Source organism: Tachysurus fulvidraco, chromosome 25 (assembly GCF_022655615.1).
Source record: "Tachysurus fulvidraco isolate hzauxx_2018 chromosome 25, HZAU_PFXX_2.0, whole genome shotgun sequence".
Taxonomy (NCBI): domain Eukaryota; kingdom Metazoa; phylum Chordata; class Actinopteri; order Siluriformes; family Bagridae; genus Tachysurus; species Tachysurus fulvidraco.
Window position 1 is genome coordinate 8621729 of NC_062542.1, and position 23065 is coordinate 8644793.

Consider the following 23065-nt stretch of genomic DNA (forward strand, 5'->3'; position numbering starts at 1 on the left):
CAGTACAAGAATACTTGAAGGATAATGAAGTATAATGAAGAATAATATAATGAAGAATAAATGAAATGCTTGAGAATACTGAGGATATTGGAGGTCTAGCCAAAGCATTATTACATTGCTGACAAAGGGAGCCTGAAATTTAGAGAAAAATATTTTTTGTTTGTGTACAGTATGTGTGTATGCTAACATACTTCTCCTGCCTGTGCTCCCTCACACACATAAGGCTTGTAGTCCCTAGACAAAGTGGGTATGTTGTCATTGACATCTAAGACTTGAATGACCACAGAAACTGAGGATAGCTGATTTTTATCTGAAAAGAAAGAAAGAAAGAAAGAAAGAAAGAAAGAAAGAAAGAAAGAAAGAAAGAAAGAAAGAAAGAAAGAAAGAAAAAGAAAATTTGAATAATATAGCTTATTGTCCAATGTGGTGACGCCCTAAATAAGTGGAACTTGAGCAAAATCAGAAAATCAGAAGAATAAATAGGATAAAAGAACATATTGATTTTTCAAATCACTCACTTACTTGTTTCTTTAGCAATAACAGTAATATTTTGCCATGCTGCAGTCTCTCGATCTAAAGGCTTGACCAGAAACACAGTTCCATTGTTGGCGTCAATCCTGAAGGCATTCTCCAACTCAAAGTTATTGGATATGGAAAAGCTGACAGGAAAAATAAGTGTTTTTCAGAGAAAGCATATATAGCACCCTATTAGTAATGTAGAGAGGCAGCTACAACCACGTTTGCTAGTAACAGTGTTTAGCTCAGGAGTTATTGACTCGGGAAACTCCAATCTGTGAATATGCGGCCAACTTTACTTAAGATACTCAAAGTTATTGGATATGGAAAAGCTGACAGGAAAGATAAGTGTTTTTCAGAGAAAGCATATATAGCACCCTATTAGAATGTTTTCCCCGATAAGATCTTTTTTTTTCTGATGGCATACATCGTGACCCAAATGTTTCTGCAGTTTGAGACATGATGTGCTCCATCAAGGGTCATGTAAAAAACATCTTTCTTAAATATAAGGTTTTAAGAGAGATAGTGTTAGATTTAAAATATTCTTTCTTATTCTGTCCTGTGAAGTCCAATGTACTGCATTGTAGCTAATCTGTGGATTTTTACTATTGAGTTAGTTACTTCAAAAACATGGGGGTCATCATCCAACCAACCAACATGAAACTCAATAATTATTAAAATTATGTTGACAGTGTAAACAATTAGGCCATTCCATCAGATGGAGCATAATTTATTCAAAAGAGCTGTAGCTCATGAATGCTTGTGTGTATTCAAGCCAATCCTGAAAGGCATACACAGGACTCAATTCCGATGTCAGGTGCACTGTTTAGGTTAGGCCATACACTGAAAAAAGTGAAACAGCTTTGTCATTCTTTTAAAGTATGTTTCTACACTGAATTGATCCAAATTTTTGGATTTTCCATTTGAACCTGTTTTTTTTTTTTTTTTTTGTTTGCTTAAAAGTAACCAGCACCACTCCTGGTAAAACTTGCACTGATTCCGTTCACTCAAAGGACATTTCTACATCTCAAAGGATGGAATAGTCACATGGCCTCATGAAGTAGCACCAGCTCACTTCGAAAGAATCTTTTGACCGCCATTATTTTTTTTTTCCGCTTGCATCGAGAGTGTGCTGCACAAGAAAACTCCTGTTAAACAAGGTAAGATGTCAGTCTTATTTTCAGACTAGCTAAGCTCAAGTTTAACCCAAACCCATAAGAAAACTTGGTAAAACTGCTAAATCAAACTTTATATAAAACTGAGTCGGGCCGAATAATAAACAAACATTAAATAGACAAACATTAAAAAAACAAAAAATCAAAACAAACGTGTAGCAAATGAGCAGAAAGGGGCGGGGCTTGTCGATATGCGGCGGAGAGAGTATTCAGTGCGCATGTGTGACATTAACAGGTTTTAGCATTGACACGGAGGATAAAAACAAAGAAAGAAAGCGAAGAAAGGCAAGATAAGGCATAAGCCAAACAATAAGGCAAGAAGCAGGACCCGTGTTAATATAGGATCCGCTTTCCAGCGCTGGAGAGAACTGAAGGAGCGGGAAGTGTTTTGGCCGCATATTCACAGATTGGAGTTTCCCGAGTCAGTAACTCCTGAGCTAAACGCTGTTACTACACAAATAACACCTCTTTTCTATTGTAGTAATGTAGAGAGGCAGCTACAACCACGTTTGCTAGTAACAGTGTTTAGCTCAGGAGTTATTGACTCGGGAAACTCCAATCTGTGAATATGCGGCCAACTTTACTTAAGACGCCGAGGTGCTTTTTTCCTTCTCGATAGGTGAGTAACGTTGGTTTTGCTTTGTTACACAGAACTAATCTATGTTGTCGTTTGCATGATTATGCTTGCGTGTCATTTTTTGCTTGTTTGTTTATCTGCAATCATATTGTTCTTCCCTTCAGCTATGATAGACACATTTCTTTCCATTAGTTGCCTGGGTTATGTATGTATGTATGTGTGGGCGGAGCTATCAATACAGGGGTGGGACCCATTTGGGTTAGGGGTGTGTTTTGTTTTGGTGATTTCAAATGTCGACATTGGCGTTCAAAAATCGGAGACCCTGCCTTTAAGTAACGCAGGCCAAATATATAAAAAAATAATAGTTATGTGGTGAAAATACAATATAAATACGTTTTATATTAGCATTATTACGTATACTAGCAGCATCCCAGATAGCAATTACGTTTGGGCCACATGTGGGTATTATCTGGCACATATGGCCTAGATGTGGCGTGGCTGTACAGATATGGGCCAAATTGTTTATGGCTATATTTGTTTTGCCATAACTTTAAAATCTGCGATAAGTGCTCTCCTGGTTCACAACTCATTTTGAGGTATATGGCCCAGTAGGGCTGCACGATTTGGGGAAAATGTCATATTGCGATTATTGAGGTAAATATTGCGATATGCGATTGCGATATAATAAACAAATGGTATCATGAGTCAGCTTGCTTGGTTCTCAAAGAAAATGCACACACAGATTACTGATAATGCTGAAATTTGTATTTCTAAACTCAAACTAGCAACAACAAACAAATGCAAAACATTTTCAAATTAAAATATAAAATAACACATTAATGCTGATTAATGAAAAGCCTAAGATCAAAACTGTAGGTATACAGTATATATGTGTGTGTGTGTGTGTGTGTGTGTGTGTGTATATATATATATATATATATATATATATATATATATATATATATATATATATATATATATATATACACACACACACACACACACACACACACACACACAAAGTAAATTACAGACTTAAATGCAAGTTATACATGGTATTGCACACACCATTATTGATAATATTTGGAGCAATATTACATGTAATTATTAAACTTAATTCCCTTACATATACATTTGCTTTTAATCCTAATTATTAATTTTGATTATGATGTGATTGTGACAGGGGAAGAGGTTTCAGGTTGGGGGTGAAGAGTTTTTTCTGTCACCACTTTTGAGTAAGAAACAATATCAAGGCTATAAAACTCTGCGAATCACAAAAGTATCAGTGAGAAGTTTTCGATCTTCAAGGTGGTTTACGCAAATCAAAAAAGGATACGAACTTATGCTTGACTCAGTTAGAGCAGGTTCAACGAAAATGCAATGACCTCGAATATCGTACACATCGCAATAACATTAGTCTGGTTAATCTACCAATAGGAATGGAAGGTGACGACCCCATCGGTTTTCTACAGAAAATGCTACCTAAATTGATCCCTGACCTTTCGGCGCGCTCATGCCAGATTGAGATCGACAGAGCCCATTGCGTTTATTCGAATTCCAACTCATCTAGACCACGATCGATGATATTTCGGCTTCTTCATTATCCTGACAGGCAAGCCATCCTTCAAGGAGCACGTAAAGCAAAACCCACTTTGCCCGGAGGAGCGCGTCTGGAGTTCTACGCTGACTGCTGCCACAGGATGGCACAAAAAAGGAAAGCGTTTTCAACCGTAAGATCCAAGCTTCACCAGAAAAGCGCTGAAACTTCTCTTATATACCCAGCATTGCTGAAAGTCACCTACAAGCGTCAGAAAAACTCGTTTGAATCTCCGGGAGATCTGGAGGGTCTTGATGAAACAGCGACACCGACTGCTCGCAGATCTTTAAAATTTCCACCTGAGGAGTCAATGGAGGAGGACTTACTGTATAATTGCTTTTGACCACAGATTTGTTCAATACAAGAACTAGAAACCCTTTCAACGTTTGCTCATGGTTCAGCCCATCAGAGTGAATTGGTAACATTCCTACTTTTATATGGTATTTTATAATGTTATTTATTATATTTATTTATATGGTACTGTTTATTCTATTTTTACTATTTCTACATCATGTGCAGACTGCTAGATATTGCTTTATAGAGAGTTTTGAGTTGAGTATTGTAAGCTCACTAACCTTGAAAAGTTGGGCCTCAGTTCATAATTTTATTCCGGTTGCCATAAAGAGTCCAGTTATGGAAATCACATGTTAGATGATTATTCCGAGTTCTATAAAATTCATCCTATAATTCTACATTTCTGTTTGTTTAAATCATAGAGGTTAATAAGGTAAATAGTGTTTTAGACATTACCTCACGATCGCCACAGATGTTTACTAAAAGGGTTATATGGGAGAGGGAGGGGGCGCTTAAAGCACCCAGGACCGATGCTGGTTCTGTTACTACATATGGTTGTGAAAATCTTGATTATATGTTCTACAATCTGTTTTTTTTTTATCTTATGCGTTATTCTGTGTGAATCCAGCAATTGCAGACTATGGTTAATATAAATATATTGTCTCTCAATGTTAGGGGGTTGAATTCTCCGATCAAACGTACACGGTTTTAGATCTTATGCACAGAAAGAAAATCGATGTAGCGTTTCTTCACGAAACCCATCTTACTGCAACAGACACCCAAAGAATGCAAAACAGGCGTTATATTATGTCATCAAGTTGTAAGTGTAAAAAGCAAGGGGTGACAATTCTTTTTAAACGTAATTCTAATTTTATTATTGATCACAAAGTCTCTGATGACGATGGCCGAGTCGCTTATTGCTGTGCCTTAATTGAAGGAAATACTGTAGGTATGCATTTGTTAATATATGCCCCAAACTCATATGACATCTCCTTTTTTTCCACAAGTTTTGAAAACTCTTTTTAACATACAGCTAAGTACGGTGACCCATACTCAGAATTCGTTCTCTGTATTTGACCCATCCAAAGTGCACACACACACACACACACACCATGAACACACACCCGGAGCAGTGGGCAGCCATTTATGCAGCGCTGCCCGGGGAGCAGTTGGGGGGTTCAGTGCCTTGCTCAAGGGCTCCTCAGTCGTGGCCGGCACGAGACTCGAGCCCACAACCTTAGGATTACGAGTCAGACTCTCTAACCATTAGGCCACGAATGTCATTGGATCTGACATGAATGCTATGTTTGACACAGCCTTGGATCGCTGTAATCCTTCAGTTTCAGTAACACAGTCTCAATCTTCTGCAGCACTGAGATTGTTTATTAAAGACCTAGACTTATGTGATGCTTGACATCTACATAATCCAATAGCTAAGGAATACACCTATTTTTCCCCAAGTCACAAATCATTTTCAAGAATTGATTATATTTTACTTTCACCTACACTACTTTTGGATCTCATACACATTGAATTCCTACCACAAAGTGTTTCTGACCATAACGCTGTATTAGCACATCTCCATATCAAGACATCCTGTAAACCGTCCCAATGGAGATTTAACAATCTACTTCCACAAAACGAGACTTCCTATCTTAACTGAGACCAGAACTGACTGAGTTTATTAGATTGAATCAAAACTCAGTCTCCAATAATGATATGCTATGGGCATCTATCAATGGCTTTTTAAGGAACAAAGCCATTTCCTTTTCTGCTAGACTTAAAAAGAAATATTTTGAACAAATTTCAGTATTAGAAAAAAAGATGTGGGGACTTAGAAAAGGAATTAGGATACAACTTTTCCAGTACTAAACTACGTGAGTTAAATGTTGAAAGGGTTGCACTCAATGTTTGCTTCGCAGAAGAACAGAATATTTGATGCATATTACAAAACAGAAATACTATATAGACAAACCAAGCCAAGCAGACCAAGCCGACTCCTTGCACTTACTCTGAAAAAACATGAACAATGTTTTAATATATGGGTGATTTAAAAATTCAAAAAAATGTTCTCAATTCACATCCCAAAGATATTAATAAAATATTCATGTCATTCTTTGAAAAATTATATGCTTCAGAAACACAAACCAGTACTGGCCAGTTAAAGAGATTTTTAGACCAATTGAATTTAAATAAACTTTTAAGAGTGGAAATGGACAACCTTGACTTTGATATAACTTTAGAAGAAATACATAATGCAATAATTTGTTCAAGTAAAGGAAAGTCTCCCGGAATTTATGGCCTTCCAACAGAGTTATAGGTGGTGCTATGGGATTTATTAGGTCATATTTGGCTACGTACTATAAATGAGGCCATATCCAAAGGCCACTTTCACCGAGACCTCAACACAGCTTTAATCTCTGTTCTACCTAAACCCGGCAAAGATCACTCAGACTGTTCTAATTATAGGCCCATTTCCTTGATAAATGAGGATGTCAAAATTTATGCTAAAGTTATCGCTAGACATCGAAGTAGTAATACATAAGCTAATTGATCCAGATCAATCAGGTTTTATCCCTGGACGCCTGGCTTCTGACAATGTCAGCCGAGTGTTACATGTCATCGCAGAATCAGGGAAATTGAAACGTCTAGTGGCCTTCTATTTACTGATGCCGAAAAAACCTTTGATTGGATTGAATGGGGTTATCTGTGGTATATTTTAAAGAAGTTAAATTTTGGTGACCGGTTCATTAGAGTGATACAAACTTTATACACTAATACCATGGCCAGGGTATCTACTGGTGGACTCATCTCAGGCAGGTTTAATATTCATAGAGGTACAAGGCAGGGTTGTCCACTTTCCCCCCTTTTGTTCAACTTGTCAATAGAACCCCTGGCACAGTATGTTAGACAGTGCAGGCTCATTACCATTATTCGGTTAGGCGCATCAAGCCACTCTATTTCCTTTTATGTAGATGACACATTATTATTTCTATCTGACTTGCAGTGCTCGCTTCCTAATGCCCTCAAAATTATAGACGAATTTGGCATACTATCGGGATTTAAAATTAATTATTCAAAAATTATTTTGATGCCTCCTAATTCTGATGGTCTGAATTTTTTTATTCCAAACAATATCTTAATATCAACACAAGTATTAGGGATAACACAAATATTTAGGGATCGAACTCAGACCTACTTTACCCTGTAATAGAAAAATGTTGTGAATAACAAAAATGAACATTGAACATTCTTTACCAATACACACACACACCTGAAATTAGGAACAGCAAAGATGATAAAGGGGAACTGAACTGGTTTCCAAACTTCACACTAAGCTTAAAAGATAAGAACTTTGTGACCGTTGCCCTGCCTGTGCAACGACATGATTAGAGGATGACAAGATCAGTGGAAGACGCCACACGAACACATAATTATGAACCTTGGGTCCAGCATCTTGTATAAATAGAGAACTGCTTTACAAGCAAACTAACTCACTCTGTTCAGACTTAGGTCGGGACAGACTGACTTCACACTTGCAAGTGTATTTTATAAATATGTTTGATATTCCACAGGACTCTGCTCTGTTCTTCTCTGCAACTTATTGAAAAGTTCACTTGAACTATTATCTTTGATTAATAGAATAGAATTTCCACCACAACCCCTAATCTCAAAAATAAACTTTGTCAATCTATGAGAAAATTGAGTCAGATACTCAGCATTGGATGTATCTACCCTTATCACCTTCAGCCCGAATGTCAGTGATAAAGATGAATATTCTGCCTTGCATTCATTTTATTCGTTCCATGATTCCTCTCCCCCACCTTCAAATCATAGGAAGAAAATAGATTCTTTACTAAGAAAATATATTTGGAATGGAAAACGGCCCCGCATTAAGTGGTCTACACTTCAAAGAATTAAAATGAAAGACGGATGAGGCTGCCCAAATTTTAAATTGTATAATTGGTCCTTTATTCTGCTCTCGGTCAAGAAATCATTTGATCCTTGTTCACAGTCCTCGTGGAGAGCAATAGAGCAAGAGATTATTTCACCAATTCGATTGCAAGACTTTTTATTTTATGGTCTTACATATAGGAAGTGCTCATTACATTATGGACCTATACTTTCCTACACTCTCCAAATATTCAAAAAGATTGAATCCCTTTTTCCTTCTAAAACCATATGGCATACCCATACTCCCGTATTGCACAATCGGAATCTGCTTTCTGGTGGACAACCATTTGTACAGCCAACTTGGGCTACAAAAGGTATTCTAACATTAAAAAGATATGAATGGAGAAAAATCTATTTAAAATTTTCAAGACTTAATAGAAAGATTTAACATTTCCCGTAACACCTTATTTCTATATTTCCAACTTTGTTCCGCCTTAAAATATCTAAAGATTCCTTGGGGCAATAATCTTCAAATTCACCCAGTAATGCAATGGATTCAAAATGCGCCAAACATAGGAATAGACTCTTATTTTTACTCTTGTTTTTACTATTCTGCTAAGCACTGGATTCACTCCTTGTTGAAAAACTATACCTGGAACTGTCTTCTGCACGGACTCTGCACTATACTTATTTAGTATAAAGATTCTGTTGTTAATATTACTACCAATTCTGTTTGTATATTTTCATATATACTTATTTGAGCTTATATTGTTTACTTTGGTATTTACATGGGTCCTGGGGTGCAATGGGATAGGGGTGGGACGGGGAGTGGTTTTGGGAGCTAGTTTTAAAAGGTTTTCTCTCCTTCTGTTGTGATGTATTTTTGTGTGAATTACAAAAAAAAAATAATACTTTTGTAAAGTTCATTAAATCTATTCTGTTGTTAGTGTGGTCTTTAAACTTATGAACTGTGTATGGACTGACAAATGTGGTACATGAGGATGCAATTTGACAACAATGCAGTAAATAATTTAGGTGCATCAAAAAGCGTGCTCGTTACCAGATAAGATACCAGCAGACAAGCTAATCCAACACAAATTAGTGCACAAAATGTCACCAAAATGAAGTATTTGAACCTCATAATTAAATACAAAAGGAGGAGGAAAAACTGCAAAAAGGTTCACTTTATGAAAAAAAGAACCCCCCTTTCAAAAGGCTCGTTCTCGTTCTTGTTCCTAGTGTAGCCGTCAGTGAGCTTTTACAAGAATTTGACTATTTAATAAGTACTGCTTCTATCCCTCTTATTTACCAAACTATTTATCAACATACACTTCAGTATAGCAACTGTCAAGTACTGTAGATAAAACTATTCTGCAAGAGCTGGCAACTGCTCTTTGTAAGTCACGTCCAGTTACAGTTTCTTTTGGTCGTGATGGTCCACTTTCTACTGCATGGAAGTGAAAGACCTACTATAAAAACATTTCAATATTATAGAACCTATAGAATATGTGCTTGATGCACAGAATAATAAATCCTTCCAGTACATACCTAAACTGAAGTCTTTACAGCAGATAATAAATTGTCAAACCTTGTTGAATGAAGCAATTAATTTAACAGCACATTATCCAATCCAAACTGATAAAATTCAATGTAGATCCTTCTATGATGGCATTAATTACAAAGAAAATACATCACTGTCAGTGGACTGTGCTATTTCACTGATATTGTATGTAGATGATTTTAAAATTTGTAACCCTTTGTGGAAATTTGTGGAAAAGTTCTCAGGAAAATATATTTGCAGATTTTGCACAGCAGAAAATATAGACATTCAAAAAAAAGAAGTCAAATCGGTAGCTTTCTGTCTAAGAAATACCCATGCTTCTCATCTCAAAGCTATTGAAGAAAATTCTTTGGCCAGTCATTTTGGTGTGAAAAGAAAGTGTGTGCTGTCAGAAAATCTGTTATTTCTGTGTTTCCCCCAATATAGTTCATGATGTCTTAGAAGGAATTGTCCCTGTTGAAATCGTGCTTTGTCTCCATGTGTTAATTTCCAAAAGATATTTTACATTAGCCAATTTGAATGATGCAATAACCACATTTCCATTCAAGTGGACTGATAAGACAAACTGCCTTCATCCTGTGCCACTCTCCTACACAACCAAGAAAACAATTGGAGGAAATGCACACGAGAACTGGAGTTTATTGGGATTTCTTACTCTTTTGATTGGATACAGAGTTCCTCGTAACGAACCAGCATAGCAGATCTTCAGTGAATTAAAGGACATTGTTGAACTTGTTGTTGCACCTTATCACACTAAGGAGTCTATTGCTTATCTTGACTTCAAGATATCTGAACACAGGAGAGTATTTCAAGTTTTTTTTCCAATGAAAGAATTCTGCCCAAGCATCACTACTTGGAGCATTATCCACAGTTGACATGTCAGTTTGGCCCTCTTGTTGCACTGTGGACTATGAGAATCAAAGCAAAACATAGCTCCTTCAAAAGAGTTGTCTGTCACACAAACTGTTACAAAAACTGTATTCATTAGCTCAAAAGCATCAGTTTCACACTGCACATGTTTTGCACATTTTTTAGATTTTCTCAACCAATTTTAGAAGTTACAGATGTTTCCAAACTTCCCATTGATGTCATTAATCAGGATATTGCACAGGCAGTGAAACAGAAGAACCCACGTATAGACAGTGTGAACCTGCAAAAAATGCAAACTACAATGGCTTCAACTACAGGATTGGAATGGTAGTAGCACATGGGTCACTGGCAGGACTTCCAGAGTTTTGTGAAATTGTTCACATGTTTATTCTACACACAAGACTCATTTTCATTGTCAGGAAATTGGATGCTTGGTACATGGAACATTATTGAGCTTATCACTTGACCACATCTGCTGCAAGAGACCTAAGCCTTGTTGAGGCACAGGAACTGACAGATCAGTACCCTTTGGCTCACCACAGGGTTGATGGATGGTGCCTCGTATCTCTGAAGAGATACATACACGCATAAGGTTAGATATGTATGGTTGTGGAGGTACTAATATCTAAATGAAAATTGTAAATGTGTGACATTATCCCTAATGCTTGATTATATTTTAATTACAGTTGTAGCTTTGAGCTTGGTTGCAGTATGTCTGTGTGGTCAGATTTGGTATTAATAGAAGTGCAGATGTATATTAATAAGGTGCAAATTATGATATATGATGTGATGCATAAATACTAGGGGTATAATAGCTGCGGTTCTAAAACAATAGTAGTACATTAACATACAGAGTAATGGTTGGTTGTACTGAATAATAACAGGTGAAATGGTATAAGTTACACTGTTAATTGATTTGATTTCTTTTACTTATTTTACATTTAGTACATTAGGTCCTCCTATGATTTTTTTTTTTATTTTATTTATTATTATTTGTACAGAGGGGTATTTCTATTAAAAACAATTTAATTAAAAGTACTTCAAGTACAGGAACCACTTCATTTTCTTTAATTTACTAATAGTTTGATACTGTTAGTAGCATAAATGTTAGTAGTGGTGTTAGTGGGTATTCATAATATTTGGTATAAGAATCAAAATAATTGATTTTTATCAATTATCTCATTTTTATAACAAGTATCTCATAATGGTACTCAAATACAGTACTCAAGTAAATGTATTTGATTACTTATCACCTCTGAATTTGTAAATTTGTGGGATGTGGTAGATCAGTGGTTAAGGTGTTGGGCTACTGATTGGAAGGTCATGGGTTTGAACCCCAGGTCCACCAAGCTGCCACTGCTGGGCCCCTGAGCAAAGCCCTTAACCCTCAGTTGTAAGTCACTATGGATAAGGGTGTCCGCTAAATGCCATAAATATAAATTACATGTGGGTTATAGCTAGAAATTTGCAATACAATTAATACTTGCATTAAAATTCTTCTTTTTTTTTCCCCCAGATCCTTTTGGATGTGCTGACTTGACAAAGAAAGGGCCAGACAAGTTGCATGTTATTCTGAATCTCGATGATACCCAGAGGTTAATTCTGCCACAAGGAATTCCAGAGACAATGGAAGAGCTTATGAGTGAAGTCAGAAAAGTTTGTGGGTTAGGCTGCAGACTTTGGAGATGCACTTCTAAACCTGACATCAACTGCTGAACTTGAGGATTTAGCAACTGTCAAGGTTATTCTAGTAACAGAAGACTCCAGGCAAACATTTGATCACTCTGTCCATGATGAGTCAATTTCTGTTAATACAGATTACACAGAGCTTCTTTCCTCACCTTCTAGCTCAATTTCTATCAGAACACAAATGTGGCCAAGAGATTTTCCAATACCAACATTGTCCTATGACACTGAACTGCAGTTAGAAAAGGGAAATGCAGCATACACATCAAACATGACAAGGTTGGCACTTAGTTAAAAAATTAAATCAGATATTCTTGAAATGGTAGCTGAAGAGATTTTCAAGTTCAAATCTTATCCAACAGATTCGGACTTCAGTGATGTTTCAGAAGCACTCATTAAGAAGCATCCATGCCTCTCTGAACCTGGCTCATACAATGGCTGCTATGGGTGGAAACAGAGACTGAAAACCAAGATGAGCATCTACCGAACCCAACTTAAGGGCACTGGGTGTTCTGAGCTGCTTGCAAATTAACTAAAATTATTTAAAGCTCTGGATGATGCATTGGCAGCAAAGAATGTAAAGAGACCAAGGCGACGAGAGGCCAACCACATTCCTGATATTCCAGTTGGAGAGACACCCTAGGAAAATTGGAGGATGAGAGACTAGCACTTTTAAATGAAGTGAAGAAGCAAAACAATCGCATGGTGATCAAAGAGAAAATGGCCAAGACCTTTTCAATTCGAAGGCAAGAAATTGTGGAGAAGGAAATAGGAGTAGAGGAGTTAAAGGGGAGATGGCTGGCATTGTTTGGTGTGGATGAGGTAAGATGATATGGTTGGGTACCTGTACAAAGAATGTTGCTTTGGATGTCTACAGGATATTATATATATATATATATATATATATATTCAGCATTGATCTTAAACAAAAAAGTACACACACACACACACACCTACGCACATATCTCTATGAGCTTGCTGTGGTCGGTGGCTTAGTGGTTAGCACATTCGCCTCACACCTCCAGGGTCGGGTTCGATTTCTGCCTCCGTCCTGTTTGTGTGTGGAGTTTGCATGTTCTCCCCGTGCCTCGTCGGTTTCCTCCGGGTGCTCCGGTTTCCTCCCCCGGTCCAAAGACATGCGTGGTAGGTTGATTGGCATCTCTCAAAATTGTCCGTAGTGTGTGATAGCGTGAGTGAATGAGAGTGTGTGTGTGCCCTGCGATGGGTTGGCACTCTGTCCAGGGTATATCCTGCCTTGATGCCCGATGATGCCTGAGGCTTCCTGTGACCCGAGGTAGTTTGGATAAGCGGTAGAAAATGAGTGAGAGAGTGGGAGCTTGCTGTGGTGCTTGTCCAGTGAAGCCAGGAATCTTGCTTGAAGTGGTACTGTTGTAATTCTCAGAAATTCAACATTGATCTTAAAAAAAAAAAAAAAAAAAGATTCCTGGCTTCACTGGACAAACACCACAGCAAGCACATAGAGATAATCAGAAAGGGAGGAGGGACTGTCAGAAAGAAGACAAGGGACAGCCTTAAAGTTCTTGATCAGGTTTGTACTTGCTCAGTACATTGAAAAAATTATTTCACAAACATATTATCTATAGACGCATATAACCCTTATAAAAGGTCTATGGGGAATGTTGGAAGCAATCCATAAAATGTCTACATATGTCCAGCACAGTACAGATTACATTGCAGTTTATTTTAATCACGCATGTAAGTTTTCCAGTGTTTATTGTCACTCTTCACAAGACAAATTTTTTAAAGCCTTGGTGATTGCCACTGTACTATGTCTTCAGTGGCAATATACTGTGCCTGTCACTTGTATAATATGGCTTCTTATATAAGAGTTGCTTGAGGTCAGAGTATGTATACTGACCCCCTATCCACCACAACATGTTATGTTAATGCTGTAGATGATTGGTGTACGTGTTTAATAAGGCTATGGGTAGTGTGTTGGGTGAGGATTTTATTTAGAGATATATGCGGGTAATGGGTCAGGTCCAGTACTAAGCTGTGCGAGTGTGGGTTTGCAAAATTGGACCCGTGCAGGACTCGGATGTCTAATATTGTTATTTTTGATCAGGCTGTATATATAACCACCGCATGAAATCGGGATTGTGATTGAAGTTGTGGAAGTCATTAAAGAGTTGTCGTCAGTGTCACATGCATGCGCTATGTTATTTGGCCTCATCTATGCACTAAACTTGAGCTATCCGACTGAGCTTAGATACACTTTTGAATCACTGCAGAAAGTTTTCATGGAGGTTGAGCCAAAGAAAATGTCACACAGAGTGTGCAGTTTGAGTGTCAAGCTCTAAGCATCAGATAAATCAAGACATTTGGATACATCATTTTTGTTCTGTTGTAATGGCTGTATTCAAAATTAACATTTTCAGATAGTTGGAGAGGCTAGCAAATTTAAGATTTACATTAGAGCTACAGTGTATAATTGAATGATGATAAATTTTGTAGCAATTTTGCGTATCTTAATTTCATTAACAAAATACACAGGCCTTTATTTCTTTTTATCTAAGGAAGAAGATAAATACATTGCTTACAGTGTTTTACCAGCAACAAAAAATGCCTTTATTGACATTTCTCTTAACTTTGCTTTTCCAATATTTTAAATATCACTAATGGTCACTAATAATTTCTCAAAGAATTACCACAGTTAAACAGTTTTAGCAATTGCTTATACAGTTCTATGCAGATTGAAGTACACATGTCATGTTTTTTAACAATGGAAAGATGCGCAAACTTGCTTTACTTTGCAAGATTTAAGTACTGAAAGCAGTTCTAGAAATGTATGTTTCACTCAAAAGACCATAATTTACATCATACCTTTTACTTATTTTTATTTTTTTTTTGTCAATTCCTTATTTATTATTATTTTTTAATGAACAAATGTTTGTGTTAATTTTATATATTACACTTTTGTTTCTGGGTATACATTTCACATCAGCACACTTTTGTTTGTTTCTGTTGGTATACTTAAGTATTATTTCTCTTATTGACATTTTGTTGAACACAGAAAAGCTGTTGGGTATACATACAGACTAATAAATGTGCAAGTCTTTGGAGGAGAAAGTCTTTTCAGTGTGATTTTTGTTCTGCAGTAAAATACATTTATCTGTAATAAGTTTTATAGTTTCACCTCAAGAAAAAAACAGCTTAGGTGTAAGTATATTTTTTATTTGCGTACGGACAAGATATTCATTCATTCATTCATTCATTCATTCATTTTCTACCGCTTATCCGAACTTCTCGGGTCACGGGGAGCCTGTGCCTATCTCAGGCATCATTGGGCATCAAGGCAGGATACACCCTGGACGGAGTGCCAACCCATTGCAGGGCACACACACACTCATTCACTCACACACTACGGACAATTTTCCAGAGATGCCAATCAACCTACCATGCATGTCTTTGGACCGGGGGAGGAAACCGGAGTACCTGGAGGAAACCCCCGAGGCACAGGCAGAACATGCAAAATCCACACACACAAGGCGGATTTGGGAATCGAACCCCCAACCCTGGAGGTGTGAGGCGAACATGCTAACCACTAAGCCACCGTGCCCCCCGGACAAGATATTGATTTAGGTAATATTATCATTTTTTATTTATTATGACTCATACTTTTAACTTGAGAAAATTTTGAAAAATTAGCTAGAAATTATAAATTGTATTAGTTTCTTCCAATGTAAAAGTAACATTTGAGTTTGATTATAAATTTGAGGTTTTAATAAAGTGAAATATTGGGTTGTTAAAGTGAAACAATAGGTTTTTGACTTGTGTGGATGCAGGTTTTTGCTTTAGGGAAAAGTAAAAGTATTATTATCATTTAATCAAATTAATCATTTTAATAAAAAGCAATAAAATTAGCTGTAACAAATTGAAGTAATTTTTTTAGGTACATCCATAGTATAATTTTTTTCAGTGCACTATGGTCAAATAACCCTTACTTAGCACTTTTGAGAACTTGTCCTAGGATTTTGCCATATCATCAGCACTGTGGTGTCATATTATTCAGCAAATATTTTTCAAAAGTATGGAGAGATTTATAAACAATATGGTTTATAAATTGTATTGGACTTTAAAGGGTGAATGATGACTGTTATGACTTGATTATAACATGCTTGGAAGTCAGTTCTCACATTCCATCCCAAATGATATTGCACTTCTACCACCTTAATATGTAAAAAACTGAAGTTAATTATTAATGCATACACTAATACACAAATATATCCATTAACAAAGACCCCAATCATGTGCAATAAAAAATAAATAATGTTTGGTTTACCTGATAGGGTTATTAGCAGCATCTGCATCTCTGGCATATATTGTGCCAACCAATGTACCAACCAATGCATTCTCTAGAACTTTCCATTCATAGAAAGGTGCAGAAAAGACAGGTGGCTCATCAACATCCATCACCAAAATTTTGAGCATTGTTCTGTCCCGAAATTCATCGATGCTTAGGAAGCGCGTGTCCACAAATGAATTTATGGCCTCTATGGCAATCACAAAGCGCCTCTTGTGCTCATAATCTAAAGGCTGTTGGAAAAGAATAGCATTTAACTGTAACACATAGACATATCTAATGATTGACATTACAGCTAAATACAAACTTTAAGACCTTGTAGTACAAAATTTAGAGCATGAATTAATCTCAGTAATTTAACATAAAACGATTAATCAACAATTGGCAACACATTCTGTTCTGGGTAGCATTAAGAGACTTCTGCGATTTCACTTTAAGAGTAAAATGTTTTCCAACTGACAAATGTTAATTTGTAAAAGTAGAAGTAGTTCAACTTGTTCCATAAGTTCTATTCATTGCATTGTGTTTGCCAAAAATACTTGCCATATAAGTGCAGCATCCTGTAAAACCATTTATAGGATATAAACAGAAATATCTGAGAAAAATGTTAATGTAGAAGTTAATTATTTCCTTCATGATAATTGCACTGTCCCCTCATATTGTTCCTTAATTGGAAAATACCCTTAGGGTTGACAGGTGTACACCATAGTATGCTTTCCCATTGACTTACACTTTAAAAAAAAAGGTGGTGATAATAATGAATATATGACATCCCACAAAAACTGATAGGAAAACTTAACCTGCACTAGTGCATTCTAGAGCAACTTATTGACTTCAGAAAGATCCAAATAGACTGGTCAGCATTGCATGTCCATGGAACAACTGTAAAGTGAGTCGAAAGCTGAAAATTTCTTGGCATGCACATGACAGAGCAACTCTTCTGGACTCTCAACACCACCTGCCAATTCCTCCAGAGGCTCAAGAAAGATAACTCCTCATATTCACAACAGAGGGTCAGTAAAGAGGGTCAGTGGGGCATGTGGTAGCCTAATGGTCAAGGTGGATAATGTAAGTCGCTCTGGACAAGGGCATCTGCCAAATGCTGGAAATGTAAATGTAGAGAGTGTCCCGACCATCTGTCTCAATTTTTGGTGTGGGAACTGCAAACTGCATCTCCTGCGATTCCACAACATGTGGGTGCTATTCCTAAGTAACATAAGATGTGAATGAAACTGAGGACACCTTGGGGCCCGATACACACTGGAGAAAGTACAGGACAGATTCCTCTGGCCCGTCATGGATGAAGCAGGTTTTCTGCCAGCAATTCACCTAGTGCACCCAATGAACTGCCCCAAGGAAGAAACTGGATCTCCTTGAGTCACTGATGAAGTTAGTCCAGGGTCACAAGAACATCTTGAGGATCACTGATTACTCCAGCAGGTGAGGCAGTCCTATATCGGAAAGCCACCTCCTGCAAAATTGCAAGAGCTTATTCTATACTTTAGCCACAGAGGAATCTATGTACTTTCTCCTAAAGAACATTATAAACTACCAAGGTACACCATTTGTCTCCCTTCTCATAGTTGTTGAAAACAACTAAAAACATCTGACTATCAGAATGGGGAACAGAAACTGATTCCTGCCCTATGTCCTCTATGCTATCTGAGAGACTCCACAGCCTCCGCCTCTCCCCACTCTCATGGTGCCATAGCCCAATGTAAGTCCACAACTACAACTCCAGGAAGCTCAACCAAGTATCAGAATTCAACAGCATACTCCCTTACCTTTGTACTGTATATGACCGGGAGGAGCCGAGTTTATCTCAACCCTTGCACCAGATGCCAAGACCGAGATGGCCTTCAGCACTTCAGATGGCTTTTTACTACTGGAACTTAGTTTCTAACTTCTTTAGAACCCCAACATGAGCCTCCTCTTCATCATTTACTTTATCCTAGTAACTGACCACATACCTCTTTGCACTTGATAGCCAAGGCAAAGGACACCACTTCTGAGGTAACTAAATTGATCCTTTCTTTAAAGGACTTCACCTATCCTATAGTATAAAGCCGGGCCCCCATCAGCAGTGCAGATGGCCTTTCCTGGAGCACATGGCTGCAACGAGCAGAAACACTCAAGGTTGACAGCCAATCAGAGAAGTAGCTGCTCAGCCTCATTGAGAAATAGGGAGAATATCATAGGCTGAGGCACACACTCTGAGTAAGCAGTTACATTAAGAGTATTAATTGACACTTGTTAATTATTACACACCCATTGTTTAGGGTTAGAGGAAGAATATGTTCTTATGTTTTTAGGAACCTTATGATGGAATGTGACACACTTTGGAGCATATGGGGTTGTGGTAGGCTAGTGGTTAAGGAGTATGACTGATTATAAGTTCATGAGTTTAAATCCCAGGTTGACAAAGCTGCCACTTCTAGGCCCCTGAGCAAGGACCTTAACCTTCAATTTCCCAGTTGTATAAAGCGAAAAAAAAAATTAAGTTGCTCTCGATAAAAGTGTCTGCTAAATGCCATAAATGCAACGTACAGTCGTATGCAAACGTTTAGGAACTCCTGATCATTTTCAAGATTTTCATATATATTTTTATATATATTTAGATTTATATATATATATATATTTGGGCGTTTGGATCATCAATTTCATTTTGATCAATCAAATAACTGAAGGACATAGTAATATTTCAGTAGTGAAATGAGGTTTATTGCATTAACAGAAAATGTGCAATATGCATCAAAACGAAATTAAACAGGTGCATAAATTTGGGTATCCTTGCCATTTTATTGATTTGTATACCTGTAACTACTTAGCACTAATAAATTGGAACACACAATTGGTTTGGTGAGCTCATTAAGCCTTGAACGTCATAGACAGGTGCATCCAATCATCAGAAAAGGTACTTAAGGTGGCCAATTGCAAGTTGTTGTTCTCTTTGACTCTCCACTGAAGAGTGGAAACATGGAGGCCTCAAAACAACTCACAAATGACCTGAAAACAAAAATTCTTCAACATTATGGTTTAGGGGAAGGCTACAAAAAGTTATCACAGAGATATAAGCTTTCAGTGTCCACTGTGAGGAACGTAGTAAGGAAATGGAAGACCACAGGCACAGTTCTTGTTAAGGCCAGAAGTGGCAGGTCACGTAAAATATTGGAGAGGCAAATGCAAAGGATGGTGAGAACAGTCAAAAACAGCCCACAGACCACCTCCAAAGACCTACAACATCAACTTGCAGATGGTGTTACTGTGCATTGTTCAACAAATCAGCGCACTTTGCACAAGGTGAAGCTGTACGGGAGAGTGATGCAAAAGAAGACTTTACTGCACACACACCACAAACGGAGTCACTTGAGGTATGCAAACGCACATTTGGACAAGCCGGCTTCATTTTGGAATAAGGTGCTGTGGAGTGATGAAACAAAGATTGAGTTATTTGGTCATAACAGGGGGCGTTATGCATGGCGGCAAAAGAACACAGCATTCCAAGAAAAACACTTGCTACCCAGAGGAAAATCTGGTGGAGGTTCCATCATGCTGTGGGGCTGTGTGGCCGGTACTGGGAATCTGGTTAAAGTTGAGGGTCACATGGATTCCACTCAATATCAGCAGATTCTTGAGAATAGGGCTGGATATTTCAACAAGACACCGACCCAAAACACTGCTCAAAATCTACTTAGGCATTTATGCTGAGGAAAAAAAAAAATCGGCAGAACTACTGATGGTACAGATGGTAGTAATCAAGCCTTGTGTTAGTTCAGGCAGGCCACGCAGTAAGCTGCATCAGCTGCTAATCAGCCGTCCACAGACGCACCAATCCGGCAACGACATCAGTAATTTCCTTCCTTTAAATCCTCGCCTGCGAGCGCTCCCATGCATCGCCGCTGCTGCGATCTAACCTAGCAACGCTGCTCGCCATCGTACGCATCTCTGCTACTATCAGCGCGCCACTCCTCCTAATATGTCTGATCCGAGCTCTGGAGAAGACCCGAGCCCTACAGAAAATTCTCACGGCCCATCAGTTCACAGAAGCCCCCGCCTGGCGTGCATATCGCCTCCACCAATCGCGGAATGGCCCGTCGAAAGAATCCTCACGACCCTGTTTAGCCATAATATTCAGGCGCCGCTCAGTCTCGACCACGGCCAACTGTTCCAGTATTTCCTGGACAATATCTCAGAAGTACCTCCGACCCCACCTGCCCCTACCTCCGGCCCCAAGAAGGCCACTGCGAAAAGAAAGCACTGCTTGCACGCAAAAAAACCCGTCAGCTCCAAAAAAGAGGACTGTTCGTCCCAACTTCCCCCCACCGATCTCTGAAGATCCCATGCTGATAGCCCTCCACAACATTCATTTTTCCCTCTCCAATCTTGACGCCAGGATCCAAGTCTTGGAAAAGCTGCCTCCGCCTGTTCCCCCTACGGCCACCGCGTCCACGACACCTGCTCCGCCGGCCCCCGGCGCTTCCTCAATCTCCTCACCAGCCGGCGTAGACCTAAGCCTCCTCCCCCGTGGCACGCTAGTGACGGCCCTTCCAGCTCCTACCGCCAGCGCCCCATTCTTTCCACTTGCAGCTGCTATCTCTCCCACCTGCACGCCCAGATTCTCGCAGGTAACGACATTAACCTAGTTAAGATCCTGCTGGGCTCCGAAGTCCAGGACAAATGCGGGGATGTTTCCGTGTTCTTAAAAGACAACGACCTGAGGCTGTCCAATCGCCTAACCATGCCCAAGTTCAATGTCGCTTTCGGCGTTTTTAGAGACGTCATCTGCGACTCCTATCTGGAGCACAGGGCAGAGCTAGACTCCTACCTGGCTATCATCTCGGACCTCGCCATGACCTATGGCGGGACCCTTTTCTATGACTATCACAAATCTTTCTCGGCCAAGTCAGCTATTTTCATCCAAAGGCTCAAACAAAGATTAGATTGGTCGGCAGTAGACCTAGCCTTATCAGCAGGCATTTCACCGGTCACCGCGCGCTGTCGTGCTCTCTGTGCGGCGCTTTCACGCACACCCCTTCTCTGTGCCCGAGGTCCACCAAATTCGCTATTCCGGCCGAACACCCCCCCCAAAGCCAAAGACGACAAACAGGTCTATCCCACGATTCATACTCCCATGTGTTATAGTTTTAATGAAAGCGTATGCACCTTTCGTAATTGCAAATTTATTCACGCTTGCAGCTACTGCGGAGACGGGCATCTAAAGTCCATCTGCCCCCGGCGAATGCATGCTCTCTCCAGAAAGAGAAAGTAATACCAACACCGGTCAATATCCCCGAACTGGACAAAGCACTTACAAAGCATCCTGACCGCAGTTTCGTCCATTATCTGATCACCGGACTCACTCAAGGCTTTTCAGCCGGTCTAAACACGCGTCCCCTTATTTCCTACATCTGCAACAACCTCCAGTCCGCTCTCAAAGAACCCGAAGTGGTCGATTCTCTCCTGGCTAGAGAGGTAGATAAAAGGGTACATGATCGGCCCATTCGACATTCCCCCCTTCCCAATCTATAGGATTAATCCTCTCGGCGTGGCGACACGTAAGTATTCCGGCAAAAAACATCTTATCATAGACTCTTCAGCTCCCCATGACATCGCACAAGTCCCGAGCATTAACAGCCTGATTCCCCTCCCCAATTTTTCCCTGTTCTATGCCTCAGTCGACAACACCATTCAACTCATCAAGACAGCTGGAAACGGGGCTTGGCTGGGCAAAACCGACATCGTAGATGCCTTCAAAATTATGCCGCTCCACCCGTCCCAGTGGCACCTGTTCAGAGTGCAATGGCGCGACAAACAGTACTTCGCTGTCAGACTCACTTTCGGCTGCCGCAGCAGCCCGCACATCTTCGATACCTTATCGGAAGCGCTCTGCTGGATTCTACTAAATAACAGGCTGCCAATCGTCCTCCACCTTTTAGACGACTTCCTCGTCGTCAACTACCCAAATTCCCCCCCCCTCCCCCCCGAGCGAAGTATCAACATCCTGAAGAAACCTTTAAGAAATTGGGCATCCCCCTATCTGACGAAAAAAACGTGGGTCCCTCAAATTCATTAGAATTTCTCGGAATTAATCTAGATAGCAATCTCATGCAAGCTTCGCTACCCCTCGATAAACTCGTCCGCATCAGGGAAATTATGTCAGACACAGTGGAACGCGACTCCATTTCCAAAAGAGAGCTGCTCTCTCTGCTAGGATATTTAAATTTCGCCATGCGGATCATTCCGCAAGGTCGCTCATTCATTTCTAGACTCCTAGACATTTCAAAAACGGCCGAACATTTGCACGATTCTATAACCTTGGACGCTGGCTGCAAGTCCGACTTGCATTTCTGGTCTATGCTATGTGCAGGATGGAACGGAATCTCCTTCTTTTACAACGATATGGTCGAGACTTCCGTCGCGCTCAAATTCTATACCGACGCCGCCCCCTCACGAGGCTTCGGAGGTCTCTTTAATAGTCAGTGGTTTGCCAGCTCCTGGCCAAAAGAGTTGTCAGCCCTTCCCCCCAATGCTCTCTCTACTGCTTTATTAGAATTATATCCCATAGTCGTGG

At 39.2% G+C, this 23065-nt stretch overlaps 1 protein-coding gene across 3 annotated transcripts in view; it reads right to left on the minus strand.

Annotated features, from left to right (window-relative positions):
- Positions 1-23065, minus strand: part of cdh19 (cadherin 19, type 2) — a 47848-nt gene that overhangs the window by 3032 nt on the left and 21751 nt on the right. For all 3 annotated transcript variants that reach the window (XM_047808894.1, XM_027176886.2, XM_027176896.2), the window contains 3 exons: positions 16474-16727; positions 523-659; positions 192-310 (listed from right to left, as the gene is read on the minus strand). In XM_047808894.1, the coding sequence (XP_047664850.1) occupies positions 192-310; positions 523-659; positions 16474-16727 (510 nt within the window). The remainder of the gene's footprint in view (positions 1-191; positions 311-522; positions 660-16473; positions 16728-23065) is intronic.